Source organism: Sebastes fasciatus, chromosome 19 (assembly GCF_043250625.1).
Source record: "Sebastes fasciatus isolate fSebFas1 chromosome 19, fSebFas1.pri, whole genome shotgun sequence".
Taxonomy (NCBI): Eukaryota; Metazoa; Chordata; class Actinopteri; order Perciformes; family Sebastidae; genus Sebastes; species Sebastes fasciatus.
In genome coordinates, this window is record NC_133813.1 from 19,167,758 (window position 1) to 19,188,875 (window position 21,118).

Sequence of the window (21,118 nt, forward strand, 5' to 3'; positions counted from 1 at the left end):
ACCTTTCAGCATATTGTAATTCAAGTGTTCTGAGAGATACATAGACCTCTGCACCTCCTCATGGCTCTGTTTTCAAGCTTTAAAATATCTAGCCTGTGATTGGAGACTTTGGCCAATCACTGGTCATTTCAGAGAGAGAGCGTTCCTATTGAAAAAACTAGGGAGCGCTGATCTAATATGAATCAATATTCTGTTACTGTAATGTATTGTAGTGTAATTTTTAAATGAATCAATTAAAATATGAATGAATCATTCATATTAGCAAGTAATTACTAATTAATATAATCCAACAATGTAACAGTCTATAATTCTGCTGGCATATCCAATGTTCCATTAGTTTATGTTCAGGAATTGAGTCCCATCCATCCAAGAGGTGATTCAGTATGATCATGGACCTTAACCACAGCATTACAAAATAGTCTATAATTTGCTTATTATTTACATCTAAAATAGCTACATTTAGGATTTAAGGGCTGGTTTAGTTCTGCTAGAGGAACTAGACTGACTGAGATAGGAATCAGGATCAGAACTTGTGATCTCAACATGAAGTTGCAGTGATGACATTAAGAGATGAGGCTGATTTGACTAATATGTTTTCCTGTTTCTCAATTTCCTTCCTCCACCTCTCTGACTCATGTCCTTGACCCTGCCCTGAGAGCAAACAGGACTTTGGACCCACTGTTATTAAAGAGCTTAATGGCTTCTACTGTTTGAGAGTGTGCAGCAGATTATTATGTTACTTTTAGTGAAGTAGGCCTACATTATTGCGCAAGGGAGTCAAGTTACAGAGAAAGACACAGTTTAAATGGCCTGGCAGACTGCATCAGTGAGGAGGAGTTTATGAAAAACGTCTCCATGATTCAACTTCCTCCAGCTAATGATGGGCGTTGCTTTCTCAACTCTTCTCTGAAAGGTGTGGCGATTTTGGCTCACTGTGAAATTCCTCCTCCGGCATCAACCCTGTCCTCTAACTTTAAGGTAATGGCGATTTCTGACTCTTGATCACACTATCTATGGATGTACACGTCTTTATTCTCTAGTCTGTTTTCCATGTTTTGCTTTTTTTGATGCGTTGCTCATCGAGGAAGTTGCAGCGGTCGACACATTACAACGTTACGGTTTTCATTTTCTTTCTAGTCGTGTAACGTTATGCGTGTCCAGCCTTAAACTGTCTAATGCGAGTAGTCATTATGGATTCATACGAAGACATTTAGAAGAATAATCCAGTGGATTTGTTTATGTTTTTACGCGCAGGATGAAGTGGAAGAGAAATGTGCAGAGGAAAAACACTAATCAGAAGCAGGAGTAGTAAATTAAATCACTATGCAGTGATATGATGATACTTAATGCTTTTTCTTTTCCCTAGTTTAATACTTCTCTACAACCACAACAACAACAACAACAACAACAATGTCTGTTTGGGTGAGAAGTTGTATTAAAATTAAATTGCAGGTTTAAAATATGAGAAAAATATAAGTGAAAATGAAAACATATTTGTTGACATGTATTGTAGGATGACTTGGACCTGCTCCTAGACTCCCCCTCCTCATTAACTGTGACAGTAAGTTGGACCAACTCTTACCTTTTAGTGCCCAGGATTATGATTATGATAATGATGATGATGATTACATGGGTTGCTAGTGACAACTCCTGTAGGAAAGCTTAGAATATAAAATATTAAACAGCAATTATATAAGATAAGATAAGATGAACCTTTATTAAGCCTCGGAGGGAAATTCAGGTGTCAAAGCAGCAACATCAGCAAACAGAGTGAAACACAGGAGAGGTATAGGTATACAAAAATGATAAAAACAATAATAGAGATATAAAAGATACAGAGTGAATGGGTGAACATAGTGTGTACAGTCCGTCAGTAAATAAATGTAATATGTACATATGTGCAGTCTATAAAGTGGTATATAGGATGTATAGTGTAAATATAGATGGAGATGTGTTATTGTTTTACATTATCAAACACTGGTCGTTATGTATGAGCCTGTGTGTGTGTTTCTGTGTCTATCAGTCCAGTGCAAGAGGAACTGTGAAGGACCATGTAAACTTCAAAATGGAAGAAGATGTGTCTGCACTGAGGAAGGCCATGGAGGGCGTTGGTAAGTTAATGAGTCACCCTTATCAGTATTCTTCTATATCAGACCAACATGTAAAGCACTTTAATAATATTTTACTAAATGTGCAACATCTGTCCCTTAGTTGAACGAGTTTGTGTGGGGGAGACCGGGGGCAATTGTAACATCTTAAATTGCACCAATCAGAAACGAGACAGAACTTAGGCTGCACAATTAATCAAAATTTTATTGAAATCACAATATGGCCTACTGCAATTTTCAAATCACAGGATGAGGAGGAAATTGCAGTATTTGTTAAAGGCGAAATCTGTGTTTTAAATTAAATATTGTGGTGCTGTCGAGATGTCCTGGTCTACACATCATATTCCCCACAAAAATCACAACGGAATCATTTTAATATTTTTCAATTAAAATGGGAATAATGTAAAAAAATATATAATTCCTCATTCCTGCAGCCCTAGACAGGACCAACCATGAAACTCATGCACATGGTCTGTGATGATCCCTTTTAAAAGGACAGACTGACATCTCATAGTTTCTCTGCCAAGATTTTTTTTTTTTTAGGTATGAAAGTAATTAATTGTTAAATGGATATTAAATTGTTTTAACTATATCTATATTCTTGGTAGTTTATTGTGATCCTTGGTATATGAAGGTATTACATTTGTCCCGCATGTGGGTACAGATCACAGATAGCATGTGACTTATCGTGTTTCAATCATTATTGTAACTCTAAAAGCTGCTTCACACCAAGCACGGGTTTTCGTCCGAAAGAAACGCACTGAAATTTATAAAAAATGATTTTGTGGGTTCTTTTGATTCCTGCACACCCCTACGGATCATTGGTGCAGGGGAAAAACTATTCAAATGGACCTCAATTTCAGCAGATTTCCGACTGCATAATTTGTATTTGACCAATGATATTCTGTGATCGCTGTCATTCTGCATAATAAGTAGCCATGTGCTTCTGTTTGTTGCATGGAGAGTGTGAATTTTCGGTGCCTTGGAACATTGGCCGATTGTTTTCGGGGTAACAAACTAAATACTCAGACAAATGGGCTTTTTTCTGTCCTATGGGACATTTTTCTGACCATTGTTGTTTCGGAATAAGAACAGGCCGTCCCCTTCTCAACGCCCAATAATATACGACAAACACTACTACCTCAACAACCAAATAAATATATGGCTTGAGATCGCCCAGCAACTGGGATGCAATGAAGATGGTCATGTAGCTGATATACACGTGCTAATGTTATATGTTGGTCAGTGAACGAGGCTAGCCACAACTGCATTAGTGTTAGCATCACATTTGGGGGTCCGATTAAGTCTGATAATTAAATGTTGTATTGTGTACTTAACATTAGCACCTTATACATTCTCTGTCTGGATACGTTTTTGTTGTGTGTAGTGGACACGGCACTATTGAAGAGGAAACTCATTGTGAAAGTGGAACACAGCAACGCAGTTAGTTCTCACTGGACCCGATGTGTATAGTTGTCAATGCGAAAAATTAGCATGTGATTTTCCTGCACCACATTTTTGCACCGCATTGGTGAGAAACGGCTTTTACATTGCTTGTAAAAACATTTGATGACTGTTAACAAGTGGAACACACATAGCTACATAAAGAATATCCAAATTGTTCAAGAGGTTTTTGAGTAATGGCATCAAAACCAAAAATTGCTACAATTGCCCCCGGTCTCCCCTATAAGGTTGTAAACCCATGAAGTGCAGTGGAAGTAGTGAGCCTGTTTCGTGTTGTCTCTTCTCTATAGGTACGACAGAAAAGACACTAGTTGAGGTGTTGACCCAAAGAAGTAATGCTCAGCGTCAGCTCATCGCTAAGGCCTATGAGAAAGCCTCAGGAAGGGTATATAATTTATATTTTAAATAATAATTCTGAGTGTTGTGATGAAGACATAGACCAAAATGTGCATTATCATCCTTCCTCCATCAGAAATTGGTAGATGACCTGAAGGGCGACACCCAAGGAGACTTTGAGGATTTGTTGGTAGCCTTGGTAACGCCTCCCGATGTCTACGACTGTCATGAAGTCATCAACGCCATCAAGGTGAGATTGTGTCGGATTATATGATTATATATGATTTTAAAGGGAGCAAAGATACCAGTTCTACAAGTTTAATTTGCTTAAACAGACTTAATTTGCTTCAGATTTGTTTGGATTAATGGAATTTTACTGTACTCACATTGTGGTGCAATTAGCTGAAATGCCATTTCGTTCCACTCAATATCCCATTTTTTGTGTAACTCATACAGGGAGCAGGGACCACCGAGAGTACGCTGACAGAAATCTTTGCATCGAGATCCAACAGACAGATCAAGGCCCTGTCTGAAGCATATCTTGCAGGTTAGTATCTTCAACACAAAGTATTTGTAATCTCACCTGCTAGACAGTAACTGAGATTATTGTGAAATAGTTGGCAAATGTGTCTAGATTGTTGCGTAATCATCCGTATTGTGCCGTTTCATTCAAGAAACTGGGAAATCGCTGATTCATGATCTGCAGTCGGAGGTGACTGGAGACTTTGGCAAAGCCCTGCTCATCTTGGCTGAGGTACCGAACGTTAAATTAAAACAGTGACGTGATCGCATTCCCAACAAATGAGAATCAGACCTAAAGCATTAATTTTATAGAAGCTAGACAGGTCTGAACATTTCTATCCTATCTCAAAAAAATGTGATGGGAAAAAATCTGCCTACTCCTAGAGAATTTTTTTTTCATATTTCTGTCTTAAGTTCTGTCTTCCTACAAGATCTGTAGATTAAAAAAAAATTACAGTCATAAATAAGGGTCACAATCACTTAAATGAGCAATACCAAATATATTGGATTCATTCTATGTATGTTCATCCTCACAGGGGAAGAGAGACGAGAGCACCAATGTGGACCCTGCCAAAGCTAAAGCGGATGCTAAGGTATATCCACTACTCACTTCTGTTGTTTTGTGGTTGAAATAAATTGGAGAAGTGGTGTTAAACCGATAGACCATCTCAGACAGATCTGTAAGTGTGGTGTTGGTGCATTTCTTCAATTGTTTCGACATTATTATCTCGGCCATACACCTTCATGGGGCTTGAATGAACCTCACACTCTAACACAGCAGCTCTCTTCCTGATTCAAGTCTAAACCTGCTTTTCCTATGCTTAACATGTCAACTTTGCACTTTGTCTAAACCATCGACATGTACAGTCTAAAGCTGTATGTATTTTTCCACCCAGGCCCTGTATGAAGCCGGGGAGAAGAAGTGGGGAACCGATGAGGAGAAGTTCATCGACATCCTGTGCCACAGGAGTATTCCCCAGCTTCGACAGAGTAGGTTCATGTTTATTCTGTAGATGCTAATGTAACAAAGTAAAAGTATAAATACCACAGTCCTAAAATACTCCATTACAAGTAAAAGTCCTGAATTCAAAATGTTACTTAAGTAGAAGTACAGAAGTATTGTCAGCAAAATGTACTACAAGTATAAAAAGTAAAAGTGCTTATTATGCAGAATTACCTCTTTCAGTGTTATATTACAATATAATATAATATTTTTTTATATCATGAACAAATACATAGAGCATCTTAATGTTGTAGTTCCTCAATGTGGAGCCAATTTTAGATACTTTGTATACTACTGGGTAGATTAGTAGTATAGGTCTGCAATCCTATCAGAAGTATATCATGTTTTTATATGTAAAAATTAAACACATGTAGTGAAGTAAAAAGTACAATATTTCCCTCTGAAATGTAGTGGAGTAGAGGTATAAAGTAGAATAAGATGGAAATACTTAAGTAAAGTACAAATATGTCAAAATAGTACTTAAGTACAGTGCTTGAGTAAATGCACTTTGTAACATTCCACCACTGCTAGCGGCTCTGAGGTTGTACAACAGTGGTTTGAGCTAAATGCAAATGCCCGCATGCTAACATGCTGATGTTTAGCAGGTATAATGTTGACCATGTTCACCATCTTAGCTTCAGCATGCTAAGATTTGCTAATTAGCACTAAACACAAAGCTCAGCTGACGCTGATGTGAATGCCATCAGGGGTCATAAACAAAAGTATTGGACGAATAAAGAAATTGGACTCGATGATGGCGCTAGATGAAAAGTAGGAGGATCAGCAAAGTTATTAGGATACATCCTCTGCGCATGGCATGGTAATCCATCCAATATGTCTATCTCATGGTGGCGCTAGAGGTAAAAAAAAATAAAAAAGTCAGGGGAGTCGGCAGGATTCATCCTCTGGGGAACACACACAATTGAAAAAAGGTGGTGGACCGATCAACAGAACAATATTACCATCCTTAGAGCCGCTAGCATGGCTAAAAAAAACAACAAATTCATAAAATAAATATTTGTTACACCTTCAACAGGAGCAACACGTATTGAAATGTGTGTTGTGTTTTGGCAGCTCTGGTAGAGTACAAGAATATTAGTAAGAAGACTCTGCAGGAGAGCATCGAGAGCGAGATGTCTGGAGACACGGAGGAGCTACTAGTGGCTGTTGGTGAGAACAATGTGTTATATTTGGTCCATTTAACATACAACTTATTACAAAAAAAGTTTTCATTTATTAACTTTTTTTTTCTGTCTAGTTAAGTGTGTGAAGACCGTTCCTGCATACCTGGCTGAGAGGCTTTACAAGAGCATGAAGGTAAGCTGAGCTCATGAGGGCCTTTGAAAGCCAGTAGCTCCCAAAACAAAATCCACATATTGTTTGGTTGCACTTGTCCTTTTTAGCCACAGCAGACATTTGTATTCGTCACCAGCGGTGTGGAAAGGAATGTTAAGCCACTGTTTTATTGTGGCTGCTTTGACTGAATGTGCACCACTGGCTGAAATGTGCCAGCAGGCTCGAAAGCACATAACCAAAAAACATGTGGAACCACAGACATAGAAGCGGCCGCTATTGCAGGATTAACAAATGACTCAAGTATTTCATTTACCCACATCCCAATTTGTGCCTTTGCTTCGTTCCCAAATTTCCCTTTGTCCAGGGTGCGGGGACCACAGAGTCCACTCTGACCAGGATAATTGTGAGTCGCTCAGAGTTGGACCTGCAGGACATCAGAGCAGAGTACAAGAAGCTGTTTGGATGTTCCCTCTACTCCCAGTTAGAGGTCAGTGTACACACCCAGAGAGATGGAATTTAATATGCTCATTACACCTCGACATAAATGCTCAACAGAGTTTAAATGTCTTGGTATCTTTTTGAGTACTTAGACAATAATTTTGTTGGGTTGTTAACATCATCTTCATCATTTCCTGTTTTTCTCTCTTCATGTTTGTGTAGTCTGAAGTGTCGAACAGTTACGGCAACGCCCTCAAGCATCTATGCGGCCAAGACGACTAACTCCTCCCAACTCCCATGATGGGAAACATGTGGTGGTGTGAAGTGCAGATGGGAAGAACCGCAGCTAAAGATGGATGGGTGACCTGCCGCTGACCTTTTCAATAGCATCATAGCTGGAACGAACCATCTAGAAAATGCTTTTAAATGCGGAATTCCAGTAATGCTCAACCAGACAGACTGAATGATTAAAACACGCAGACTTAAGAATAAGTATGGACATGACAATGCTGTTGAATGTCTTTTTGAATTTATAAAATAGATTGTATTCCACATGAACTCCACATTTCATATGTATTGTATCTTCTTGCAAATTGTAACATAAATAACAATTGTCCTTCCTTTCACATTTAAGAAAATAAAAATATTCTACTTGATGTGAGTGAGCAAAGAGACGACAAGATGACACCATGTTTATATAAAAAAACTACTTATTTTATTTAATGGTTTTGTTTATATTGCTGTAACCGACTCCTACACAGGTCATCAGGACCTTGTCCCCTCCTTTCCTTTCGTCTTCTGAAGGCTTCTGGACCTCGATCTTGAACATGATCTGGAAGAAATCTCTAATGTGTCTGAGGAACTCGATCCTGGAGAGACGGTGAGGGAGAGAGAGGGGGAAGAAAGTAAAAAAAAAAAAAAAAATGGGAGATGAAATTTCAGTTTCATTTTTATGCAAGGAGAGGCATTCACCCTGTGTTGGGTGAAATACAGTCCAACTGTCAATAAACAATACACACTGGGAGTTTCAGAACACGGTGTCCTTGGTCTACTCCATGACGTCTGCTTCAGGTGACGTAGGTAAAGGTCAAAGGTCATTAGTCATATCTTTTATCTCATGCACATTACCTTCAATTCTTAAAGGAACAGTATAACATTTCGGGGGATCTATTAACAGAAATGGAATATAATATTCAAAACTGTTTTCATTAGTGTATAATCACATGGAACTAAGACTTCGTTAGCATAGAATGAGCCCTTCATATCTACATAGGGAGCGGGTCCTCTTCACGGAGTCCACATGTTGCTCCACCATGTTTCTACAGTAGCCAAGAACGGACAAACCAAACACTGGCTCTAGAGAGAGCCTTTCACGTTTTTATGTTACCTGAAGGTCACCGTAGTTCTATGACACGCTTGTGAAACTGCGGTAACGTGAGCGGCAGAGTGCAAAACGTGGTACCGCCAGCCCAAGCCCCCAGGAAGAGTGCCGGGCATTGAAGCAAATGTTCGTAGTGGCCAAATGATGGAGTTACAACATCCGTGTCGGTCACGTGATGCCATTGGGCCCAAAAAGACTTAGATTGGGAAAGAGACGTCTGTACCTCTGCAGATATTTTTTTTTTTAAGGTAAATCATCTTCCCAGTATGAACATTTGAATCATGAGGTCCTAAAAGTTGTAAAATGCACTAATAACCAAATCCATAGTTATTTCCCTTCCTCTGTTTATCTGAATGAGACCCAGACCGAGGGCTGGCAGCTCACGTTACCACAGTCTTGGAAAGGGAGGAGGGGTACTCAGTTGGTTGCAATCTGCAACCACACCACTAGATGCTGCCAAATCCTACGCAATGTCCCCTTTAAATCTAGGATGTCCAATGTATAAAGCAAAGACAATTTACAGAAATAAAAAACAAATGCAAACATTTGAACTTAATTTCATTGGTCTTTAGAAAATAAAATACACCAGCATTACCTGCGTAAGGAGAGGAGTGCTTTGTGATGGCACTGCCAATCTTCAGTTATCATAGTACTGTACTTGAGAGGGACACAGCACCGGTACCATGATAACTGAAAATGGACAGTTCATAGTTCACTCCTCTTTCGTGATGACGACGATGTTGGAAATCAACTTTGTGATCAATTGCTTTTCTATTTGTTTGCAAGAAATGAATCTAGTTAAAAACGTATCTTAAACGGTAAATCTATTAATTCATCACACATTCACTAAGCACACACACACACACTGACCATGTAAAATGACCATGTGAAATGACCATGTGAATGCACAGCAGGCCAAGTCCCATGATAACGCATGCGTTCAAAAGCATGTGAAAAATTTGCAAAGGCTGAGGCTTGTTATTTTCCGCCTGTTGCATTTTTTTTTTAAATAATTTATTATTTCTTTCTATTTTACTAACAAAAATTCTGGTGCATAATCAGCACTTCAATAGCATTTTCTTTCCATTTTCTTCTTACCTGTGTATAAGCAGAAGACTTTGTGAGCTGTACACATTGCAAGAGCACCTTGATTATTGTGAACTGCAGCACTCAGTGTGCATTTGCAGCAAGAAACAACAACTTTAATTCAATTTAGGTGCAAATTAGTTCAAACTTTTTAAAAATCCTGGTCTTTTTCCGTGAAAATCAGTAAAAAAACAAAAAACAAGGCTTATGTTTAATAACCTGGCAAGTGTATTTACTGCCTCCATTGTTTATTAGTCCAGCATTTCGGGCTCTACAGCAGGACGAGACCTTTGGAATACCGTCCCTTGCCAAGATTGGACAAGTAGAAGAATAACAAAGTGCGTCTGTACAGTAACTTATAAATAAGCCATACAGGGAGCTTTATGTATGTGTGTCTATTATTGAGTGACGAGGGCTTACGTGTATGGGGAGAGGGGTCCGAGCAGAACCTTCGACACGTCCTGTTGGCCAAGGGTCATCAAGAGCAGCGCCAGGCTTTGATTGGACGAATCCACGCAGCCACCCTACAAACAGAGAAAAGAGGAGGTTGCCGATGCGTTTCAGCAACAAAAACAACACAGAAATACGTCATGGAGGTGGAGAAGTTTAAAAAGGACTCTGCAACCCCTGGACAGGGAATTGATTATCTCAGGTCCAACACTGATAGCCATCTACACTTGCAAAACATAGTGAGGATCAAGGAGAGGTGTTTTTAGGCCAGATGTTTTTGCAGCTCTGGACACAAATGTCGGGTGATAATGTCTTAAAACAAATATATTTTAAAGCACATTTATTTACAGTTTTGCTGTGTTTAAAAAAAAAAAAAAAATACTTGTCCTTGATGAAAGTGAACACAGCAGACATGTTAGTTATCTTTCTACAACGTTTCCCTCTTCCTTTTCTTTAATAATGCTGCATTTCCCAGCCCTCTCTTCCCCCTTGCTGCTCCTTTTCTTTGACATGAGATATTTCGAGGACAGAGGATCCACTCTCTGTGACCAAGTGATCACATGCCGTCGCGAATCCTCGACAACAGCTATGTGCTATTCACCACCAGCCTGTATGAAGAGGCCTGTGCAAGCCCGGACACACCCAGGAGCATTTTATAAACCAAATGGACATTCAATTGTCCGTTCTGTGATTCTGTCAGTTTATAGCAAACAACATAAAATCAGTTTCTTGCACTGTGCATCTATTCTAACTGAGTACGCACACAGCCCAGTCACGCAGTATGATGGCATCGTGACGATTTGTCAGCAGGAATATGATTCAATTACATAATTATATCACCGAAGCCACGACGAAACTATGGGGACATTGTCTTTATAGCCAACGAGGAAGAGATTTTCCTAACTGCAGTCCTACAAGTGGATGAGATTGATCAAACTCAAGGTTTTATCCAACCACAATCATATTTCTCTAACATTTTACACAAAGTGGGGAGCACATTAAGTCGACTATTGAAAAAACGTTGCACCTGAGCACCTTACCTTTTTGTGCTGCTGTTCTGAGCTACTGAAGTTCAAACGACTTAAATTTTTCCCAAAAAGTTTCAAGTTTCTCACTTATATGTTCGGCATAACCTTTTCAACAAGCAGCTTCATCTCAGTACAAGATAAGAAATATAACACATCAACACCAGCTAGTTTCAGGCCCTGCCTTCCAGAGGGAAACACCAGACAGTTAGGACTGATGTCCCAAGAGGCCAGCAGCCCACGAGGCCTTATGGAAAAGTCCCTAGAATCCCTCGAACAAATGGCAACCCCCCTTTTCAAACAATCAAACTGGAAAAAAACGTAGATGTAGACAAACTCAAGCATATGATGGAATAAATTGTAAAATCAAAAAAAGGTCAACTTCCAAGCATTTACTTGACCTAAACCTGTAAAACACTATAACAGAATATTGAATGGATGTCAACCGGGTGAAATAAAAAAAAAAATAAGGAGAACTCAATGTTTTGCATTTGTTCGTTTAACACTGAACAATATCTTAAAGACTGATTTTAACCTTATTGTCTTACTAAAGTAGAAAAAGAACAAGAATACAGAAATACTTGGAATTTAAAAAAAGTTATATTCCATAGCTAGTTGAACAATTATTTTTCTCTGGACCCTTGCCTCAAATCCTTCAGGCTCGCTGAGTAACTACTACTACGGTCTTCCTTTTTACTAATCACAAAAATAGCGAACACTGGCAGGAAAACATTATGCACAAACTCCCCATACAAGCAAACAGACAGCCAAGTTAGTGATCTCTTTAAATAAAAAAAAGATAATTTCGCATCAAAAAACGCAACAGAATTGGAGCCACTTACATCAGCTCCTGTCCAGTGTTAATGTTGCTTCCAAAAACAAAATGTCCATCGTGTAGCGTTGGTTTACTACAAGAAGACAGTACTGATTAACCATTAAACAAACAGACGCACACGATGCAGAGCGCTCATGCCCTTTAATGCCAATCCAGCTAATTTCTTTTCCTTTCTCCGTTTTCAAAAATTAACTATTCCAGCACAAGTCGCACATCCGTTTCAGTCTGCCGTTACCCGTTCTCTGCTCAGCTGCAGCGATTGCCCTGTCCTCCTGCTATGATTAGGTATTAAAATCAGCAGTTATTCAAATGCTCTTCGGTCTCTGAACGGGTGAATCTACCAGCAGCTGTCTATTTAAAAAAAGGAGGAAATAAAAACGTTTCAAACTGGAGGTTTCTTAGTCCACCGTCCTCTGAGGCTGCTACAGAGAAATGTTAGTGACCCTCTCTGTTGCTTGGAGTTATGAGGATGTTTCAGAGTTAATCAGCACTACCCTGACCAGCTAACTGGACTCACATGGCTCTTATGAGACATGTGGAGGCAAACTCAAGTCACACAGTCACTGGATCGAATTGTACATTCTCATGAAGTGGGCTCTTTTTTCCTGACTGTGAAAATATTTGTGCCGATATGTGTTTTTAGTAACAGCCAAGTTAAGTTTGTCTTACAGCTACTACTGTAAGTCACACTACACGGGTAGAAGGATACGGATACATAAGGTGAGACATTTTCTGAGGCCTCAAATTTAAATCGTAAATCTCCACTCAAGAAATCCACATTCATCAAGCCTTTGAGCAAACAACTGAAACAGTCACTGACCTTTGACCTTTGACCTCTGCATATCTGTCACGTGGAAGTCGATATATACAGAGTCCCAAAGTCTTCACTTTCATTTCATCATAGACATTTTTGGTTTAAATGCATTTTATTTATTTTTTATTTTTTTTAAGTCTGCATTAAAGGAACAGTGTCTAACATTTAAGGGGATCTATTGGCAGAGATGGAATATAATATTAATGTTTTCTTAAACGTATAATCACCTGAAAATAAGGAATGTTGTGATTTTGTTACCTTAGAATGAGCCGTTTATATCTACATAGGGAGCGGTCCTCTATGGACAAACCAAACACTGATAAGTGTACCTGCTTGGGCCGCAGTCGTTAACGTTACTCGCTCCGGAGTTAACCCCCGTCACTCCACTCAGCCGCCGGTAAACAAGATATGGGAAACCTCTGTTGGTTTTGAGGAGCTGCAGAATTTATTTCTGCAAAAACTGCAACTTCCACTCTACATTGACGTTATATTCTCAGTGCTAAACTAACTCTGTCTTCTGCTCCACTAGCTCACTTGTTCCCTCACAACATCACACACATTCGCCACCGCTGCTCTCTCTCTCTCTCTCTCTCACTTCACCACTCACTTCCCACATACACACTGGCTCTGCTATTCTCCCATTGACTTACAACAACTGGCTCTAGATAGGGCCATTCGCATTTTCACGTCGGCCACCTAGTTGTCCTACACGCTTTGACACCGCTAGATGTCGCTATATCCTGCACACTGTTCCTTTAATTCATAAATCATTTTGTTGTTGCCAACTGTGTGCTAGCCACGGCTGTCCCAGCAAAACATCTAAAAAACGTGAACAAATGTGAACACGAAATGTGGCACGAAACACAAGTGTCATTTGGAAAAATTAAATCAGACTTCACAAGTCCTGACAGGACAAAGAACGTCTTCTAAGTCAAGGCTAACTTTTCCAATGATGGCTTCATTAAACAGGCTATAGCAAGCTTATATAACAAGCTATTTCTTTAGTCGACTAGTTGTTTTTTATATTCTTTTTTTCATGCTGACTGGCTTATTTTCAAGAAACTTATGAGCACATCTCTGGTAAACACAAGATTCAAAGTGGTGTGATTCTTTGTGGAGATCTGTCGATAAAATCAACTAATCGTTTAGTCGACAATTCGAGTGTTGTTCGACTAAGAATTTCTTCTGTCGAGGACAGCACTAATCTCTATGGAAGTGATAAACATTTGATTTGAATGGAAATACCATTTACTTGTTTTCTACATTGTGGTTCTGCCCACGAATAGTTTCTCAGTTGAATTCCAGACTGGGGTCATTACTGGGGAATGCTGGTAAACAAAAGTCAGTATTATATATGTATATAACTATGTCAGGTATTCCCCAAGAATTCTGATTTGTCCGGCGACGGGCTGAAAACCGATTCTCCAGCTGCTGTGTGCAGGGTAATCATGACCTGATGGTAACCTCCAGTGATAATTGAGGTTTTCAGACAAAAGTTCAATTGTGAGTGAGTGAGTGAGTTGAACTTAAGCTTAGTATCAGAATACTGCATTCATGCGATCATGTAGCAAAGCATCGTGTTAGCAAACGCCAACTGAACTATAGATAAGTTTCACATTCAGTTCCCCATCGGAAATGGCTGTCTGATGGCAAGATATAGTGGTGAAAATATTCTAAATATAGCGTACACTTACACGGATATTGATTTTTTTAGGTGGGCCTTTCTTTTAGGTGGCTAAAATGTGTTTTGCTGCTGCTCCCGTCCACGGCAGTACATTAACTTGCTTTCGTGCCGGTACTCCTGTCCTTTTCTCCAAACTGGTGGCATGCCGACCGCCATCTACTGTAGGTTATATACTGAATATGGATAATTACCTCATACAACCCCACTTCAAAACACCCAAACTATCCCTTTAAGTAAGTAGGAAATTTGCCTGAGATGATCTTATAGACTAAAATGTACCAGTGTTGTAACCTATGCAAAATGAGGGATAACCACCCTACCATGCTGTATAAGGTACAATGATGGGTCCTGAAGCTAGATAGTGACATACCTCAGGGCTGAGTGACACGGGGTCAGGTTTGAACAAGTAAAACAAAAAACAACACAAAGCGCACTTTGATGGCAGGCTTTAAAAAAAATAAAAATGAAAATCAATATTGAGCATTTCCTTGCCCAATTAAAAATGCTGCTATCGGATGTTTATGGGCACAAGGCCTGTTTGTGCAAAGGCTGAAAACTTTGGCCAGATTGCTGAGTATAACTGAGTGTATGCACCGGTTCACAATGAAATAAAAACCTGAGCATTCAGTGCTGAAAGAGGAATGAAATGAACACACCCACTTTTTAAATTAAAACCATGTCAGAGATTAAAATAAATCTAATCCCCGGGCTACAACAACCGAAATCTGGATCTTTTCTTTAATGGACAACCCTAAAAACCACAACACTGGCATGATGAGTGTGTGTGGAATGAGTATGTATTGTACTGTGAGGGTTTTTGCGGTACTTACCCGATGCACCTCCTCCAAAAGCTGTTTGGCACATTCCCTGCCGAGGTCCTCTGGCAGCATGGTCTCTCCCTGCCCCTGCGGCGTGGACGACATCTCAGCACTGAGGAAGGAGCCATTCAGCGTCTCTGCCACCAGGGTCAGACCAAAACCTGGAGACCTGCGGATAACATCATGAATTACTGTCTCTGAATATGAATTGACACTATGCTTATAAATGCAAAAGGATGGTATTCCCAAGCTATGTTTACAGTATATATACACTTGTCTGTATGAATTTTACCTCATGAAGCTCTGAGGATTGTGAATAAAGTGAGTACAAGTGATACAGTGAGCAGGATTTTATAACCATCAGGTGACGGCCCTGTAATGACATTAGCGTGATGAGATACTCACTTGCCAGAGTTGGCTCCTTTCATGTGGTCGGTGTAGATGTAGATGTCCGGAATGAACTGGTTGAGGACGCCCCTGGCTGACTCCACTAGCCTGTTAGCCATCTGAGGAGAAACTCGAACTGAATATCTGAGTTTAAACCGTCAAGGACCTTTGATGAGTCATGGGACAGAGAGTTCAAATTAAAGCTGAAAGGAGCACAATCCTGAGAAACAACAAAGTTCAGTTTCTGGCATTCATGATGAGATAAGATACTAGAAAGAGAGAACATTATTCAGCAACTCCAATGTGAAGATTTGCTGGTTTTACCAGTTTATTGACATTGTAAACTGAATATCGTTGGCTTTTTGGCTGTTGGTCAGACAACACAAGACATCTGAAGCTGTCACATTGGGCTTTAGGATATTACAAGTGAGAGAAATTGTGATTTTTCACTATTTTCTGACATTGTATTTAAAAAAAAAAGGGATTAATCGAGAAAATATTCAGTTGATTAGACAACAAAATACAACAGGACTGAACTATGAAAAGGCATTTAAAGGGGCAGTGTGTAGGATTTGGCGGAATCTAGTGGTGTGGTTGCAGACTGCAACCATTTGAGTACCCCTCCGCTCCCTCCTCCCTTTCCAAGAATGCAGTAACGTGAGCCACCGAGTGCAAAACCGCAGTAACGCCATTCGCCTCGCTCAGAATGTAGATATGAAGGGCTCATTCTAAGCTAACAAAAACACGACGATTCTTGGTTTCAGGTGATTATACACCAATGAAAACATAGTTATGAATATTAAATTCCATTTCTGCTAATAGATTCCCCGAAATGCTACACACTGTTCCTTTAAATGACAATTTGTATCACCCGAATTTTATTTACAGATGAAAAAGACTGACTGTGAGCCTGAAAAGGATACGCCACTCCTCTGATCCTCTTAATCTTCCCTTGGTCAGTCAGCTGCAGCGGCCTGATGGTCCTGCGGACGGGACATGTGAAAGATACCTCTCCTCCGCCACCAGGTGCCATACCCCTCTTCACCACCTGAGGGAGCAGCAACACAGAAAGTGAGCGAGACAGATGGGGATAGACGGACTTGTTTTTAAAGTTGCAGCACTATATTTGAACGTACCCCCCTAACTGTAGAACATTACACCACGCTTATCAACAAACCAGCATTGTGTCCTCACCTTGAGATCAAAGCCCTCTCCATCAATGCCAAACTTCTTCATGAGAGGGAGGGCTGTGGACTTCAGCATGTCAACCTGCAGGAGACAGAGTGTTTACATCATTAAAAACACAGTTCTACTTCTTCACAGGGTTGAAAACGTCTACGATGTAGAGCTGCAACGATTAATCAATTAGTTGTCAGCTATTAAATTATTATTTTTTAATCGATTAGTCATTTTTTAAGAAAAGATGCAGGTGTGTCCTCACCGTCGGGTCAGTGGGGTTGTTGGTGACTCCCCTCAGTGTGGCCTTCAGAGAGGTCTTCATGAATGGAGCCAGCATGAGCAGGGCCTCCACATAGTAGCCAATCGAGCGCTGCATGTTACAGTCATGTTCTATGGAGCCACCGTTCAACAAGCCAGGCTGGTAGAATAACACAGTTCCTAGTGAGGACAGACACATGGGGAGTGAGAGGGTGGTAACTTTACTGTCTTGTCTAGAGCCACTGAACATCACTACAGTTGAACTTAACATCAATGCCACAAGCAAAAAGAGCAAAAATGAGATGTAAAAAGTATTTATGGGAGAACAAAAATACTTAAACTAAATAACTTCAGATAAAATATTATCATCCACATCAAAGGCATCCATCTGTTGGTGTTGAGCATTGCTGCTATACTCTTCTATCCTCTGGCAGTAAACAGTAATTAGAAACCACATAGATCGTTACACTCACCTGTTTGGTTAATCTCTATTTTGGAGCCATTGGTCACTTTGTCTAGCAGTCTGATGAAGCTGGCCTCAAAGTCTGGAATAGAAAAGCAGAAAATATGATCAAAACAAACATCATGCAACTGTTGAATTTGTGGATGAAAGGCTTGTTTTCTTGAATTAAACCTGCAGTAGGCAGAATGTTTTTGGCTTTTTTGAACAAAAAATTCCATAATAACCTTTCAGCATATTGTAATTTAATTGTTCTGAGAAAAAAACTAGACTTCTGCACCTCCTCATGGCTCTGTTTTCAGGCTTTAGAAAACCTAGCTCATGACAGGAGACTTTAGCCAATCACAGGTCATTTCAGAGAGAGAGAGAGAGCGTTCCTATTGGCTGTTCATTCAACGGAGGCAGCTGTCAATCACTCGCAATCTCCGATCAAACTAGGCAGCGCTGATCAAATATGAACCAATATTCTGTTACTGTAATGCCTATTTCTCTCCTCAACAGAACTCAACATGGCTGAGGGTTCACAAATTCTCATTTTGCAGCTAAACAGTACACAAGATATTTCTGTAAAACATTTAACTCGATAAAACGGCATTACAGTAACAGAATATTAATTCATATTAAATCAGCGCTGCCTAGTTTGACCGTTTGATCGGAGTTCGTGAGTGATTGACAGCTGCTCAGAGACGGCAAGGCTCCAGCTCGGATCTGATTGGTTGTTTTCCTCCGGTCTGCGAAATCTTGGGAGCACAGGAGGACACGTTTTTTTTTCCTTCAGATTATCTGTCTCATGCACTACGGTCAGGATATGGTGACCGTTTTATTAAAAAAACAAAAAACATGCTTTTCTTTCCCTTTTCCTTCTTTTGTATGCATTTCATTTATGTTTCTATCGGATTTAATTCATTTATATGTATAAATGTAATTGTTTATGAAATTAACTCTGCTTATTTAATGGTGCAGTAATATTGCTATAGGGATGGGGGGGGAGATATAATTTGTTTATACAATTATTTTTGTGATTTATTAGATTTTGTACAGAATACAAATAAAAAGACTGAGTAAAAAAAAAGAAAGAAATGTTTAATCATATTTTCTTCATTTCTACCTAATGCAGCTTTAAAGCCAAGCGTACAAAAACTTTTTTTAATATATCAACAAGTAGGTTGTGAACAAAACTAATGACTTCTACTTTTTTTATATTTTGCACACAGTATCAAAAGACATGGATTCAACAGCAGCAATTAAATGCATCACAAGTGATAAGTGGCTAAAATCTGAGCCCCCAACATACAATTTATGGATTGAGAAGGTATGGGAAATTTACCACATGGAACAAATAACCTATTCTCTAAGACTCCAAAAAGACACATTTATTAAAAGGTGAAGCCCTGCCATGACTATACTAATACAGTGATCGGTGATCTGAATATTTTTATATATCCTGGATCATACTTGTATCTTTGTCTTCCTGACCCATGTCATCTCTCTAAGCACATACACACACACACACCCATACAACACACTCCCTTCCACACAATTCCCCTCCTTGACCTCCGACCCTTCACCACATTTATTTTTATTTAGATTTATTTTACTTTATTTCATTTTAATTCTTTGGATTGTTTCAGTATGTGTCCTCCCTTTTTCCTCTGAATTCAATTGAAATTATAGTTTAAGATGAAGTCTTGTTTTTTTTTTTTTGTGTTTTCTCTCTCCCTCTTGTTTTAAGTTGTGAAATTTTGTATAAAAACAAAGACACAGCTGTAAAATGAAAATACAGTAGGAAAGAATATGATGATGATTGTATAAGTTGCTGAAACTGCAATAAAAACTAAGTTTAAAAAAAAAAATCAAACCTTACAGGCTACCACCAGAGGGCGTCTCTAGCTGATTTATTTTTGTTTACAAAAATGCTTGTATTGACCAGAGGTATATTACTAATAGAAGAAAATAATCAAATAAGTGTTCATCCATAAACTAACACCTCTGACCGTTCACCACATTTATTTTTTATTTAAATGTATTTATTTTACTTTATTTCATTTTAATTCTTTGGATTGCGTCAGTATGTGTCCTCCCTTTTTTTCTGAATTCAATTGAAATTATAGTTTAAGATGAAGTCTTGTTTGCGTGTGTGTGTGTGTTTTCTCTCTCTCCCCTCTTGTTTCAAGTTGTGGAATTTTGTGTAAAAACAAAGAGACAGCTGTAAAATGAAAATACATTAGGAAAAAATGTGATGATGATTGTATAAGTTGCTGAAACTGCAATAAAAACTAAGTTAAAAAAGAAAAGGAAAAAAAAATATGGATTCAAACAAAGTGGATTTAAGTATTCTTGCATCTACTGGATGCATGTGTACATTAATACACATGTATGTATATATACTGTATATTTGTTTTATCAACTTGTCCTACCATTTTACCACTTCTATTATTATTGATATGTTCTGTTTTAACAGTTACCATATCTTTTACTTTATTAATCTGCTTTTATTGTCTTGTGAAGCACTTTGTAACATCTGTTTTGAGAAGTGCTATATAAATAAATGTATTATTATTATTACTGTGGGAACTTCTGCTGATCCTCACTCACATATGCAAAGATAAATCCCTATAATAGTAATGTAAAAACAAACCTCTGTAAACACTGCTTCAATGACATCACTTTGCACAGTGAAGTAATAACATATTTATCTCACATTTCCACTACTTGTCCAGTTGTTTCCCACCTCTGACGCCTCAGTGATGAACACACTCCCAACTGCGTACCAGCTAGCACTAGTTAGCCGCGGAGCTAACGTGAGAGCGACGCCACATGCAGCAGAGGAGCGGAGCTGCAAACTCACCTCGCAGTCCCGGGTTATCATCTCTGGACCTGATGTTCTTGATTTTAACACGCTTCCCGCTGAGTGTGGACAGAACCAGCCGCTGTCTGAAGAAATTGCAGCCGTCGTAGTCGAGCCCGTGGCTTGCCATGTTATTGTTTCTTGCCTTGGCGTCAGTGGGAGAAATCCACGTGTGTTTGTCCAGGAAGGAAGACGCTGGTAGGAGGCGAGGCGAAGCTACGGCACTGCAGGAGGGTCAGATATAGTGATGTGTCGGAAGCGAACGAACCGGTTCAAAGAGCCGGCTCTTTTAAAGGGACTGTTTGTAACTTTTTACATGTATAAATCTACCGGGTCGGTTTCCCGTGCGCGCTCGCATTTAGGCGCTGGAGTGTGGCTACGCTGTTCAGACTCCAACACAAACTACACGGAAGCACCAAAACCTCAAAGTTGTATCTAGTGAAGCCCGTCTTGCAAAACAGTGTTGGCGGCGGAGGAGACCGTAGCTTTGGTCTCCAGGGCCGGAGTCTCTGCTGTATTCTCGCTCCACCTCACGTGCATGCGCGCACACTACACACTGCAGAAGAGTTAGTTTAGCTCTGAGAATATCTAGTAAATGTACAGTGGACGTTTGTACAGAAATAAATGCTGCAGCTCCTCCAGACCAACTTGTGAAGTGACAGGGCTCCGCAGCAAGAAACATTATTGTCTCTGACCGGGTGCCGGTGTCTCCCTCCCACCGCGGTC

The 21,118-nt window shown here is 39.5% G+C and overlaps 2 protein-coding genes across 2 annotated transcripts; one reads left to right on the forward strand and one right to left on the reverse strand.

Moving 5' to 3' along the window:
* The first annotated feature begins 808 nt into the window (after nucleotides 1-808).
* On the forward strand, nucleotides 809-8,200 carry anxa3b (annexin A3b). The gene is made up of 14 exons (XM_074617577.1): nucleotides 809-978; nucleotides 1,367-1,422; nucleotides 1,514-1,561; nucleotides 2,024-2,111; nucleotides 3,863-3,957; nucleotides 4,045-4,158; nucleotides 4,365-4,455; nucleotides 4,583-4,662; nucleotides 4,967-5,023; nucleotides 5,327-5,420; nucleotides 6,508-6,603; nucleotides 6,692-6,750; nucleotides 7,094-7,216; nucleotides 7,390-8,200. Exons 2-14 carry the CDS (start codon nucleotides 1,411-1,413, stop codon nucleotides 7,447-7,449), a joined length of 1,017 nt encoding a protein of 338 aa, XP_074473678.1. The 5' UTR covers nucleotides 809-978; nucleotides 1,367-1,410; the 3' UTR covers nucleotides 7,450-8,200.
* rcl1 (RNA terminal phosphate cyclase-like 1) lies at nucleotides 7,860-20,610 on the reverse strand. The gene is made up of 9 exons (XM_074617574.1): nucleotides 20,393-20,610; nucleotides 17,558-17,629; nucleotides 17,089-17,264; nucleotides 16,842-16,916; nucleotides 16,571-16,695; nucleotides 15,666-15,791; nucleotides 15,273-15,429; nucleotides 10,055-10,158; nucleotides 7,860-8,036 (listed from the first exon to the last, which is right to left on the reverse strand). Exons 1-9 carry the CDS (start codon nucleotides 20,520-20,522, stop codon nucleotides 7,883-7,885), a joined length of 1,119 nt encoding a protein of 372 aa, XP_074473675.1. The 5' UTR covers nucleotides 20,523-20,610; the 3' UTR covers nucleotides 7,860-7,882.
* Nucleotides 20,611-21,118: the final 508 nt, after the last annotated feature.

Excerpts from the sequence above, each read along its gene's own strand:
- anxa3b (XM_074617577.1), top strand. Across the intron at positions 4,159-4,364 it reads AAGTCATCAACGCCATCAAG|GGAGCAGGGACCACCGAGAG; the intron begins GTGAGATTGTGT and ends TAACTCATACAG. Across the intron at positions 6,751-7,093 it reads GGCTTTACAAGAGCATGAAG|GGTGCGGGGACCACAGAGTC; the intron begins GTAAGCTGAGCT and ends CCCTTTGTCCAG.
- rcl1 (XM_074617574.1), bottom strand. The coding sequence starts at position 20,522 with ATGGCAAGCCACGGGCTCGACTACGACGGCTGCAATTTCTTCAGACAG. Across the intron at positions 10,159-15,272 it reads TTTTGGAGGAGGTGCATCGG|GGTGGCTGCGTGGATTCGTC; the intron begins GTAAGTACCGCA and ends CTCTGTTTGTAG. Across the intron at positions 8,037-10,054 it reads GGACCCCTCTCCCCATACAC|GATCGAGTTCCTCAGACACA; the intron begins GTAAGCCCTCGT and ends CCGTCTCTCCAG.